General features: G+C 40.0%; 1 protein-coding gene across 1 annotated transcript; it reads left to right on the top strand.

Annotated features, from left to right (window-relative positions):
* Positions 1-6,210: 6,210 nt before the first annotated feature.
* Positions 6,211-7,489, top strand: LOC306979012 (tripartite motif-containing protein 16-like protein). Its single transcript, XM_079577780.1, has 5 exons — positions 6,211-6,300; positions 6,432-6,464; positions 6,545-6,604; positions 6,691-6,833; positions 6,912-7,489. The coding sequence occupies exons 1-5, from the start codon at positions 6,249-6,251 to the stop codon at positions 7,338-7,340; spliced, it is 717 nt and encodes a 238-aa protein (XP_079433906.1). The 5' UTR covers positions 6,211-6,248; the 3' UTR covers positions 7,341-7,489.
* The last annotated feature ends 5,869 nt before the right edge of the window (positions 7,490-13,358 follow it).

Here is a 13,358-nt window from a genome sequence, read left to right as displayed (position 1 = left end):
TGCTTGCTCAAGTTTGTTCCCAAATGAGTTAATTACTTGTAAACACAAAGACCTACACGTGTTGCTGATGGTTTACCTGGTTTCTCGCTTCCAGAAAGCACTTTGGTGGATGTAGGCATCTTGAGGCTTTATGAAAACAGCGTACTTACTGAAGCTTCCGAAACATTTCAGAATGCAAACTCGGGACGGTTCTTGGCCACTGTGACTTTTATACCCTTAGTCAAAATGGGACGAGCAGCCTAAGGCGGGGTGGAGGTCACACCAATTGGGTGATCAGCAGGTCAAGGAGTGTAGGAATGCACTTGACTTTGACATATGGATATACTGAGGCAAGAGACGATACCTGACACTGGGGGAACTCAAGAAGACTGTTTAAAAAAGTGAAAGGGTGGAAGAAAGTAGTGCTGAAACTAATGTCAACACTGGACCGAGACTGAGCAGAAACACATCCGATGTTTCACCATGTGGCTAAAAGTGATCTACAGCCTGCTCGATGTCGGTCAATGTTAATTAGCAAGGTTGCTTACTTGGCCTCCACATCACAGCTCAACTGTGCGGATGGATATTAGTAAGACAAGGATCGAGATATTTCAGTAGGAAGCAGTAGCGTTCCTCCTCTGTTTACCGCATTCGGAAAAATAATGGTCACACTACTGCTTTGTATCAATCCGTAATAACTTATACCTATGCAGTACATACACAATGGAATAATATGTATTAGTAAGACGTAGAGTTCGGGTTTTATGTTTCATTACATTAAGTGTCTCCAAACTACAAATACAGATCATTCCATTGTGTATCTAACAGGAACCCACGGGTACAAGTCATTACGCATTGCTACAGACCACATTACATTGTACTAAATTTGGCAGGTGCAATGTATCATGGGTAGTGTAAAAGAAAGTGTTACCAAAATAACAATTCATCAATGACTGGCTACAGCTGTGGTCCCACCTCCAGGCTGTGTTCTTGACGACTTTCGCAACTGTATAAATAAAACTCACTGGCACCTCAACTCAAGAATGGACTGAGCACATGTCTTACGATGTTTACCATTTTATTCAGCATCATAAATACAGTATACATTAAAATCAAACACATTCTTCATACATATTAGCAAACAACAAATGAATATACAATCAGTGACATAGAAACAAACATCAGTATATAAATTCAGGAAGGTCCAAAAACATGACACATAAAACAGCCTGAATTCCTGCTGCACTGCACTGTTCCCTTCAACTACATGTGTTAAAGCATGTAAGTGGAATCTTTATGTATTGTACACTAAAGATTAAAAAATCGAGGTAACTTAACGGAATATAAACTCATTAGAAATGCAGTTTACTGTGATAAAAATGACTTGAGGTTTGTGTAGAACGCAAGGTCCATCATTCTTCATTCTTCAGAATTAAACAGTGAGACTGTGTTCCCACCCAAAAGCCTGGCAGCATTTTCTCAGTGAAGGTGCTCGTGACCTGCTGCAGTAGTGTGACCTCCCTGGCTCCTGTGCTCTCTTCTCCCTCTTTCACTTCTTCCACAGCATAAAAGTTGAGGATTCCGGCAGGCTGGTCGACGTAGACTCCGATTGTGGAGCTCTTGGGAATATCTAAGATCTCTTTGCTGTGACCTTTATGCCAAGCATGATAACTGGAGCCGTTCCAGCCCAGACCCCAGGACTCCTCATTCTCTCCGAATCCACAGGGTCCATCTGTATTCCTTCGTCCTGCTCGCTCATAGGCCACTCCGACCACAACCCATCCGGAAAACTCCACCTCCCAGTACCCTCGGAAGCCCAGGATTCCCTCCTTACACAGAACCTGTATGAAGATGACAGTGTTATTTAGAGGCGATCTAACACAACCCATGATTTATTACCCCAGTCACCAAGAAGAATTTAGAGCAGCTCGACTTTGTCACTGTGGCAATGCCAAGCTTTTTAGTTTAAAACAAACACCAAGACTGCCGCCTGGATGGATTTACAGGTTTAGGTCAGATCAAAACCAGCCAACTATGGCATGTTAGCATCTAACCCTTACACTCACACTGAGGATAAAAGATGATACACGACACAAAAATAATGGACAGTACCAAGCTTTAACACACTATTTGTGACGACATTATGACAAGCTCAAATACCTGTGGAGCATATTCATATCTCTCTGGTCGATCCAAAACAGGACATGTGACAGCATCAGTTTTACGAGCCACTTTCACACCGCCTTCTGTGATCCACAGAGTCTTATTTGCTGTCTTGTCATCGAGGGTGAGGTTATGCCAGTCTGAATTAGACAACCAGAAACAATGTATTTTACACAACAGTTTAGGCCATTTTAAGCAAAACAAAGGTAAATATGAGGATTATTTGAGAGCTTATGTACATTTGATGAGGTCTGCTCTGCATTTTGGCTCAGGGATGTTCGGTTCATAGGGTGGTGTTTTCTCTGGGGGTTGACATAAAGTGAAGGTCAGAGGACTCGAATGGTGTGACGACCAAGCTAAAGACTTCCATTTGCAGTCATGAAATAACTACAAACATTTAGGCCTTGTAACATTTGATAATGTAATTTCACCTGCTGCTGCGTTTCCAGATTTTGACTTTCTGCCTGTAAAAAAAAAAAAAACAGTTTTAATGTTGATGCACAAAGATACCAAAAAAAGAAAGCACACAGAGATACCACAGGCACCACGGTGTGTCAGGTGATGAAGTGAGCTTCAGCAAAACGAGGTATATTTGGAAAACCATCTGCTTCTGTCAGATCATCACCACATACTTTCTGGGGCCATTGGCTGATTCATGCCAAGAGGTTGGAATTACCGAGACACCTCACATGTTGCAGCATTGGCTTCAGTCACTCACTCTATTAGCGTGACAGGACATCGGGGCACGGACAAGCACACACTTTATCGGACGAGGACGCAAACGGACCGAATGTATCAGATTCGTTAGCGCTGGGTTGCATTGACTAAAATTACTTCCGGGAGGAGAGTCCTTTGAAATGTGACAGATTATTTTAATGAATGTTCCTCAAATAAACATAGCTGTGTGATACGATAATGACAGATTTTTCTGATCTGCAGCTAGCTCTGCCTTGCCTATTCTCTGTAACTAATACCGGAGCATCACATGGCTGATCCCAAAGCATTAAGATGTCAATGTCGGTGGATGATAAGTAATGTGTTTTCATCCTCCTAAAAGAATCTCCATATGTCACAAATACTTTCAACCACCTTCTATCATAACTTGTCAAATATAACCCTCACAGAGCTCAAGGGTGAAATGTTTGGTTTACGGAGAAGCAAAGATCAAGCTGAGGGAGCACACTCGCACCTGTCCCCTCAATCTACTTGTCATCATTATCACACAGTTTCGATGCAAATGCCTTTGTTTGATATGCACAATGCAAGTCCTTTCCAAATGAGTTGATATTTATCTCTGACTGACAGAGAATGTTAAGCCACCTGTCTGGATTTAGAACAAGGTGATGAAAATAACCACTTTGTCTAGACGCAGTACAACCTGATACCGCAAAGCTTTTTAGCTGCATCCTCACCGGGGGCCCCTGAGGATGTGGCCTGTTATGAGCCATTGATTAAAAAAATAAATAAACAACTGTTTGATAATCAATCAGTCTGCATCTAGAAAACAAAAAGTTATTGGTCAGTTCCACATAACCATTAACCATTAGCTATATAGCACATGCGTAAAAATCAGAACAAAAAAGTAAATAAATCAAGATAAGGTGATGCACAAAAGAGTCACTGTACAGCAGAAACAATGATCCCATAAAGCGCTCAAAGTGATATGCACACTAGCCTGGCACATCCAGAGTGATCCCCCTCAGTATGTTTTTTATACAGAGGGGAATTATTCTGGTGCAGCGGTGAGTCTGGTTTCCATCAAAGATGCTCAGCCCTTACGATGGCACAAAGATGTGTTCTTGAGCAACAGATCTTTGTGTAAAACACGCAACATTACCTTTGACAGACTTGGTGGAGTCAGAAATAAGTCTGTTGGTGGTGGGCATCTTGGTTGGACCTTTGCAGCTCAAATAAAGGCTTGTTTAACCCGTTGTTGTTGTTGTTGATGCTGATGCTGCTTGAGAGTCCACGTGTAAAGAATGGCAGTTGGCTCCACAGTCAGACAGTCTTATGCCAGTCTTATATACCTTATAGACACTACAGAGGTTTAGGGACCGTGCGGCACAGGACGGTTGCCAATAGGACCAGGGGGAGGACAGTGGCCTGTCATTGGATCGCAGGATGTATGTTTTTCCTTAAAAAGGTTAAGAGGGTGCTTGGTTGTGTTTTTAGACGCCTCCTTGAAGTGTAACAACCCCGCCTACTTTTTTAGACATGTTGACATAGCATGCATAGTCTGCGCGATGATTGATATTTGTAAAACAGACAATCCCCCTCCTCCACATGCATAGGCATGCACACATGCAGATGCACAACACACTGTATGCAGCAGTAAAGACAAGAAAGTCCAACAGGTGCAAAACCAACATGGGAAAGGGATACTTCCCATGTACAAACAATTTATCAGATCATTTTCACCTAAAATGTAAAAAGAAGTTTTAAACCATAAATGTATTAGCTTGCACTTTCCATACTGTATGCTGAATAATGCTGTCAATCAATTATTTAACAATAAAAACATATGATGCCATTCATTTATCTATAATCCATTATAATTATCTTGTCATTTATTGTGAGTTAAAGTGTTAACTTTGACAGTCCTAAAGCTGAACTATGTATCCCCTTAATAGATTCATTAACAGGGTAAAAGAACCTGAGGCTGTCTGCACAAAGAGGCGAGCCTTTCATGATACTTCATGATTCATGTTCCATAACATGGCCTCACACGAGATCCGCCAGTCTATATGTGCTGCTGATAAAAAAGCTCATAAACAGGACATTTACACCACAGTTCAAACAGGTTTGATGAGGTCAACATTAGCCTTAATAATAAAACAGCTGGGAGTCACTAGCCAGGCTGCTCAGTTTGTTATATAAGGCTTAGTTACGCTCTTGACCTGCATTAGCACATCCACCAGTTACCATCACAAACTCTCCGCACACATGGCTGTTGGAGTGAAAAAGCTATGTGACTGCTCGTAAACCCTTTCTTGTGATGTTCCCTGCACAGCAGGAGGTTCCACTGAGGTGTTTACGGGGAGGGCAAGGAGCCCAGACCCCAGTCAAGGCTGTGTTGTCCTTCTACTGCCGCACAGTTGACTGACTACGGCACGGACTGCAGAAGAACTGACGTACTAAACAGGACATGCCAGAAATTACAGTTGGAGCAGAAAATGGGAGCAGAACTCTGAGAGGGATTTATTCAAATTAAAAGAAGCGAAAGAATGGCCTTCTGTGACTAAATCCTCTGAATTGTCTTTTAATGTATTAAAGTCATCTTAAAACAGCAGCTGGTCTGTTTTATAAGTGCAGTGAAATGGGGAAATCTCTGTAAAAATGACAAGACTATACCTCTGTCTCAGCTGAATAGTTAGACATGAGTTAAACATGGAGCATAGAATCAAAGCAGTGATAAGTATGTCAAGAAATGTTTCAACCAGGACATGGCCTGCCTCCTTCTGTTTTATGTCAGTCGTGTTTAGATGGTACGCTCTGAGGTACCGCAAGGTCATAAGGAAATTAATCTGTTTACTAAGATCCGCAATAGCCACTAAGTGTAAGCTAGAGACATAACCCTATTCAAGACATGTTTGCTGTACAGAAATAATGGTCTAATCCATCACATCATATTCTACAGCTGCCTGCTCAATGTTAAATATAATATAAAGTCATATGAACTCAACTCAACTGTATTCAGCCACCTCGGGGCAGTTAAGCTAAGTCAATCCTCTCTTATGTAACACTACTGTTCTGTATGGAATGACCAGATGCTTGCAAACAGATCAATTTCCTAGATGAGCATTTGATTACAAAAAGATGACAGGATAATTGTGAGGACAAAGTGCTATGATATGGGTCAAGAGGTCAGGCACAATTTGGCACTCGGAGCGTATCTTGCTTTGGCAAGCATCAAGGCACGCCCATTAGTGAGCTCATTATCTTAACATACCTTACCTAAAGTTTCTCATCGCAGCCTCTAGGGCCTCCCAAAACCTTCGATAGCCTCTTTCATTGGTGTATATAAAGAAACCATTTGCATCATTGCTGTAGCATACGCTGACAGACGTAACATTCTGCAAAGCTCAACAGAGCACCGAGCGATAAATATGCCAACCAGCTCTCCTAATCAAAGAATCATGCCTGCAACAGGACGACCTGGTAAGACCCAGCGTTTTCAAATAAGCTTTAGGCAAATTAGAACGATTACCTTCAGTTTTTTATCACAAAATAATGATGTATTAACTGCCTCTGATTTCAAATAGTTTTTAATAAGTAATGTGATATTTTAGGATCAAAATCTAACAAGGCTGCTTCACCAGCAGGTGAGTTTGAAATAAGTGCTTTAGAGAAGATTATCATCTGAGGAAAAAAAAAAGAAAAATCCTCTCTTTTTTCACAGAAGATGTTCCTGCCTATGATCCCAATCTGCCAGAGCCCACATGCAGATCTGAACTACTAAAACGTAAGGCTTACTCTGCTGGCTATTCATACGATCATCTTTCCTTTGGAAAACTCTAAGCATAATTGTGGTGTGTTCTTTTACCACAGACTGGATAAACATTTCTCTCAATGCCAAAACGGCGAATAAGTTCCTGTGGGTCGCAGGTGATGGCTCTAAAGTGGAAAGAAAGACTGATGACCTTACTTGCCCTGTTTTAGACACGCCAGACCGATATGAATATGTTCCACAGGCAGGTTTAAAACAATAGTCACTGAGCTTTTTGAAATACAAATGATTTATGTCTGACTTACCTTGTTTGTTTTTTTAGATTTTGTGCAAAGAAGGAATCGAGGGCTTCCGAGCGTACTGGGAGGTGAAGTGCAGCGGCTGGGTGGTGGTGGGAGTATCATACGAAGCAGCAGCGAGGCGCGGAAGCGGCGGACCCTGTGGCATGGGGGAAAACGAGGACTCTTGGTGTTTGGGCTGGGGCGGGTCGCACTATCAAGTGTGGTTTAACGGAGTGAACACAGAAATATGGGACATGCCTCAGGCTTCAGTTCTGGGTGTCTATCTGGACCATCCGGCTGGAATAATTAACTTCTATGCAGTTCAAGACGTGTGTGAGGCAGAAGACGGTGGTGTGACGAAGGAGGTGCTACGCCTGTACCAGATTAAGAGCTCTTTTCAGGGAAAAATGTTCCCAGGCTTTTGGGTGGGTCAGAAGTCATCGTGTGTGATGTTGAAGAAAGACGAATAGATAAACAGTGTGAATTTAAATGCTCCAACATTTCCAAAACAAATCTGTACAAGAATTTGCCATTGTAATGAATTCATTATTTCAAACAGTTTGTAAAGTTCACACAACTCTTTTGCATGTATTCTACTGTTATGTTTTTGACAAAACAATGGGTTTGTTTTTCTCTTTTTCTGCATGAAAAGCAGTGTTGTGAAATGTTTTAAAGCTCACATATAGCTTTATAGCTCACAATATATGATGCATGAAAACATGTATGATTTTTATATTTGTACATATTTGTATGAACTCTTTATCCCACTCAATTGCTTATCACATGAAATGATATATATAATGAAAATAAAATTAAGGTGTAGGCAACTCATTGAATAATCCAGAATAAATGAATGGTGCTTGGAACAGATTAAACAGGTTAGAGACTCTTAAGCTCGAGATCAGGCTTTGGAAAGAGCCAACAGACTTGCAACACAGGAGGATCATCAATCTGTGACAGTCGTGAGCAGCGCCTACCTTCGCTTCAGCTGTTGTGGATCTTTCATTCTTCGCCTCGGCCAGTTAGTGCCCTGAGTCCCAGCCAGAGGATTATGATGACATGACACTTGACAGCGTGTCCTGGGAACTAATAAACAACATCATACGCCTGTGAGCTCACAAATGAGACAGATACCACAGCATGGGCAGCAGAGAAGGGCTGCTGACATCCATTCAATGATTAGGATCTGTCCTAATCATTGAATGGATACATATAACTACATCTTAAAACTATGTATATGTTGAATTTAAAAGAGTTGCCGCAAACATCTATGGTTACTTTATTTTTACAGTTGCCGACTGCAGGTAATGTGATCTGACTTTAACAGAATACAGTGGATCATGGACAACGAAATTAAAAACACAGTAGTGTCTTTCTTCAGTGTTAAGCTCATTTAATTAAACAGGAAAGTAAACCATTTAAGTCATCTGGATAGTGAAAATACAGAAGCAATAAAAAAATGAGTTAAATAAACAACATAGGCCTATTGAAATGCAACTCCTACAATATTTTTGAAGTCACGTTTAAGGAACTGGTGTGTGAAAATAATATCTGTCTATGGTTTGACTCTGTCTCCCTCTCGTGGCTGACTGGAAACAACTGCAGACGGTCAAGTACACGGTATTTCCACGTGCTCGGAGCGTGCTATAAAATCTAAAACCGAATTGAGGCATTAGTTGTAACTCTCTAATAGTCGTTTTTTCCCCCTTATCTAAAGATAGTAATAGGAAATAAAAATGTTTACCAGATGGTGGAAGAAATCGTTTTGAATTTAGCATCACCGACCTCAGTTCCGCAGTAATAGGTGTGTAATAGGGCACTCATCTTAAACACACTTATTGTGTTTCTCTACCATAGACTTACGTCATATCCTCCTTCCCAGGTAAGTCCATGAACTTGTGTGGCGTGAATGTATTTGCAATACATTTGTTTTACCCTCACAATGTCCAAATCAAAAGCTATTTGTTTGGAACTTTTGGTGTGTTTTTTTTAGGAATTGCTAGAAAAAAATTCTGCAAAATGTTGTGATCAAGTTGACTCAGGCTCATCTGAGGGAATGGTTCAGGTGCGCGAGGGCAGTGAGTGGTTCAACAAGTATCACTAGTAAAATAATATTTGACCGACTACCATCTACATTGTATCAAACTAAATTTAATAGAATGTAATAATTTGTACCTTTGTAGTAGCTACCAGAGGTGGGAAATACTTAAGCAACTTGTTGAAGTAGCTGTGCTTTTACAAGTCGTTTCTTCATACAGAACTTTTTATTTCTACTTGAGTAATATTAAGATGAAGTACCTGTACTCTTACTTGAGTAAAAAAAAAAAAAGTAACCCTTGACAAATCTTCATTTTGACACGTATACAAATATGTATTTTGTGTTTTGTTTACGCCGTTCACAATTATTTCTTGTTTTATGTTTTTACTGTATTTCGGCACGGTGGTGCAGCGGTTAGCGCTCGTGCCTCACAGCTAGGAGGTCCCGGGTTCAATTCCCACCTGGATGGGTCCTTTCAGTGTGGAGTTTTCATGTACAATAGGTTTCTCTCTGGGGCCAGGACTCCTCTGAAAAAGAGATTATTAATCTCAGTGGGACTTTCCTGGTTAAATAAAGGTCAAATAAATATGTTCTTGAAAATATTACAATATTCCATAATAATTCCCATAATTTATGTCACTACTGAAACATGAATCAATCTATTACGCTCAAACAGTTACTCAGTATTCACACTATTGTAGTACATTTTTCTCCAAATACTTGTTTACCTTTGACTTCTACTTGTGCAAAATTATTTTCAAGTAACGTTGCTCTTACTTGAGTCAATATTATGTTCCTCCAAACTACAAATACATTATTCCCTTGTGTATGTACTGATCTAATAATACACATAGGTACACGTTATACACAATGTTATAGAGGACATTACATTGTACTAAAATTACACAGTACAATCAAGGGTAATGTAAAATTAAACTGTTGCCAAAAGAACCTATAAAAACATGACTAAAGGAAAATGAATAAAGTTAAATATGCAGTTGACCCCAAAAGCAAAACTCAAGTACCATGTGTGGTCCAGGTGCCAGTGAGAGAGAAAAGTAAAAAAGTAAAACCACAATAATATTAACATGCCCCCAACGTTACCTTAAAAGTCTTTACACTCCTTTACACTTAGAATTAATTGTAGGTCTACCCATTTGTAAATTTCACTGTGAATAAGCAAGTGATTAATATTGCTTTTCGGATTTTGTTGCCCATACTGCAAGCGTGTGTGGGTAGAGTGGAAGAATATCATTCAATCATTCATTCTTTATTTACTACAGACACAATTCAGTATACAGTATTTAGGACAGAACAGAAACATCCTCAGCCCAGGGTTTGTCAAAGTCTGCATGATGTCAAACAAATAAACAAAAAATGAACTTATGGTGGAATTATACACTCCTGATCAAAAATTAAAGACCACTTGAAAAATGGCACCAAAAGAAAAGTCAAAGGCCAAATCTGTGCAAAAATGTGGATCGAGTGTCATTTTCGGTCAGGTTTTCACACTGTCATGACGTCCTGATGATAATTACACTTTGAGGAGCGTGTTTGGGTTGTTGTATTAGCAAACCTCTCACAGCGTGCTATTGCTGCTAAGGTAGGACACAGTGAAGCAGTCTTTGTGAATGTCTTAAAAGATCCTGAGGTTTATGGAACAAAAAAGTCAAGTGGAAGAAAAAATGTCACCAGCGCTGAGCCGGAGGATCTGATTCCCTTAGTGTCCGTCAAAGACACTGGACGATCCTCGACCCACATTAAGGCCGTTATTGGAGCGACTGCAGCCCAATAACCAGATGAGGGATGCTCTCTGTAACATCTGCACAGAGCCAGAGGCACCACCTGAAGCTCCATTGTTCCACTGATGGAAAAAGCCTCAGATCATTATGGCGCCCCTTCTCTGTGGGGCGTAGAAAACATCTCTCCTGGATCTGCTTGTCAGGCCAGAAACCATCAGGATCATTAAGGTAATATTTGTTTTCAACAGAGAATTAAACTTTCTTCACCTTTCAATGTCCCATGTTTGGTCGGCCTTTGAAGATGTGTTTTGTGTTTGAAGACCTTCACCTGCAGATGCCTTTGACGGTTATTGGGCTGCAGTCGCTCCAGTGACGGCCTTCATTTGAGTCGAGGATCGTCCAGTGTCTTGACGGACACTGAGCCAATCAGATCCTCCGGCCCAGCGCTGGTGACTTTTTTGGGGAGGTCTTCCACTTGACTCTTTGTTCCATAAACCTCAGAATCTTTAAAAAAAAATCCAAATAACTGTTTTACTGCATCCTTTTAAAAGCTTTTTACAAGTGTGTCCTATTTAATGACCAGTATTCCTCAAAACTCCTCCACAGTAATGAATTGGATTTCATTGGCTCAGAACGGCCCAGAAGACGAAGCATCAGGACCATAGACTGCTGCAATGTTTCCACACGGATGCCCATGTACTGTAAGTAGGCCAAGAAAACAATTCACTTAGGAAATCATGAACATAGACAACAGAAAGAAAATAAATGACACGTGCTAAGTGTAAATCAAGCTCACTGATGTGTTTTTGTATAATGTTGTATTTGCACCTGTTGGCTGTAATAATGTGCATGGTCACAACTTTACCACATGAGGGAGCTATTGCATTTCACACAGTATCAACAGAAACTATTACGAGTATTTCAAAAGCCTTAGCTCAGCATTTTCCCTAAATAGAAGCTAAAGCTATTTACTTTCAGGACAAATATAGAAGCCCATTTGAACAAAAAGAATCTCAAAGCCCTTTGTCAGAAATGTTGTGTGTGTTACTCTTTATTATCTGGCAAAAAATCGTGACACATTGTGACGCCTATATCCCTGTATCGTTTGAGAGATGAATCATGTCAAGTAATTACATATCGTCATACAGTCATAGAAATGATTCCATGCACCGGTCATTCAGTATCTGAGACGCACAAGTGAACTTTCACACTGCTCAGTAATTGGTGTAAAGTTACAAGTTGTTGCAGTGTAAGCAAACACTGGAGCTGGGTTTCCTTCTTTAATTAAGGCCTCTAATCGCAGATGTAATGACTGAGTCCCAGAGCTCTCGTCTCTCTCTCCCTCTTTTCACTTAAATAAAATGTGTCTTTGCAGCACTCCTTCACATATTTAGCTCTAAGTGTGGAGAGTGCTTTTGTTCATGCACTTGCAAAGCTAAACACAGACAGTAATATATGGTTGGGATGATTGCCCATGTGAAAGATTCAACAAACGCCACAATTTACCGTCACAGATAAGTTTGCTATCAACAGTCCCCTGATATTTGTAACTGAGCCCAGTCTCATCCCCGTCAGATCATAGAAGACTTTAAAACGCAATTCATTATGACACAAAGTCACCAACAACTCACACAATGGCATCAATGCAAAAGATGCACCGAAACAACCAAGCTGATCTGAAAACATGATGAACGATAAAGCAGCAATTGTCAATAATCTGACAAATACATCATCGAAATATTGATGATGTAAATGATAAGTTTTTTCAGTCAAAACAGGAGGTGAATTAAGGTGAAACAAACTATTTAAATACTTATTGTAAACTTGAGTTCAAATGTTTTGTTGCTTGAAACAAAACATGCATGATTAATGACTAATATGACTAATATGAATGATAAATAATGCAATAAGAAGTGAAGAAGGAAACATCTACAGAATACGTATTTGCCTAAATATAAACTAACAATGCAAGTGAGGCATTCCCCACCCTGTATTATGATTCTGACAGTCTCTGCTGCCAAACGCCACTTTCTTTTGAACATACAACATCAGCTGGGTCTATTTCCATGCTGTCTCAATTTTCATTCAAATTCAGTTGAAATCTGTAGGAGTCGAGCTTCCTTTAGAGCGAATCTTCACAGATTCTGGACTAATCACTGACTAATCACATTAGATACAGGAGAGTTATTTTCATGTTGCCAAGAGTCGTCTTTCTGCCGCCGTTTCACTAATCGCTGGAGCTAAAGCTCTCTGTATTCCCACAGAAATGTAAACTCTCCCTCTGTTTACCTCATTCATTTGATACTGTATGCTCACATTTAGAACTGCAAGACTGATTGCAATCAATCCAAACTGTAATGGTTGCAATTTTGCAAATTGTATTTAGGTTATACAATTTTGTAGTTTCCAAACAACAAAATAGTCTGTGTTACCAGTTTAGACGTCTACAATAGTTCTCTGAAATGCATATGATTGTTTATTAGTTTAGCAGCTCAAATATCAGTCTTCTCTAAAGTGCTCCTGATGTGTTCAAATATATATTTTTCCTAAATAAAGCACATTCTCATATTTATATATTTTTACTTAGATTCAGACTGATTGCTCAGAACTTGATGTCGACCACAATTGTTTTTTTTATTTAGCCTTTTTCCCAACATTTTTTGTGCAGGGCCATGATCACATCAAAGAAGTTCCTGGTCGTGAAGTTA

This window comes from Gobius niger (genome assembly GCF_951799975.1).
Source record: "Gobius niger genome assembly, chromosome: 19".
Lineage (NCBI taxonomy): Eukaryota > Metazoa > Chordata > Actinopteri > Gobiiformes > Gobiidae > Gobius > Gobius niger.
The sequence above is the reverse complement of the archived record's forward strand: the minus strand, read 5'-3'. Positions and strand labels throughout refer to the sequence as shown.

Bases quoted from the DNA above. Each gene is read 5' to 3' on its own strand.
- LOC306979012 (XM_079577780.1), top strand. From the start codon at position 6,249: ATGCCAACCAGCTCTCCTAATCAAAGAATCATGCCTGCAACAGGACGA. The intron at 6,301-6,431 runs GTAAGACCCAGC...GTGATATTTTAG, and splicing joins GCCTGCAACAGGACGACCTG to GATCAAAATCTAACAAGGCT. The intron at 6,465-6,544 runs GTGAGTTTGAAA...TTTTCACAGAAG, and splicing joins CAAGGCTGCTTCACCAGCAG to ATGTTCCTGCCTATGATCCC.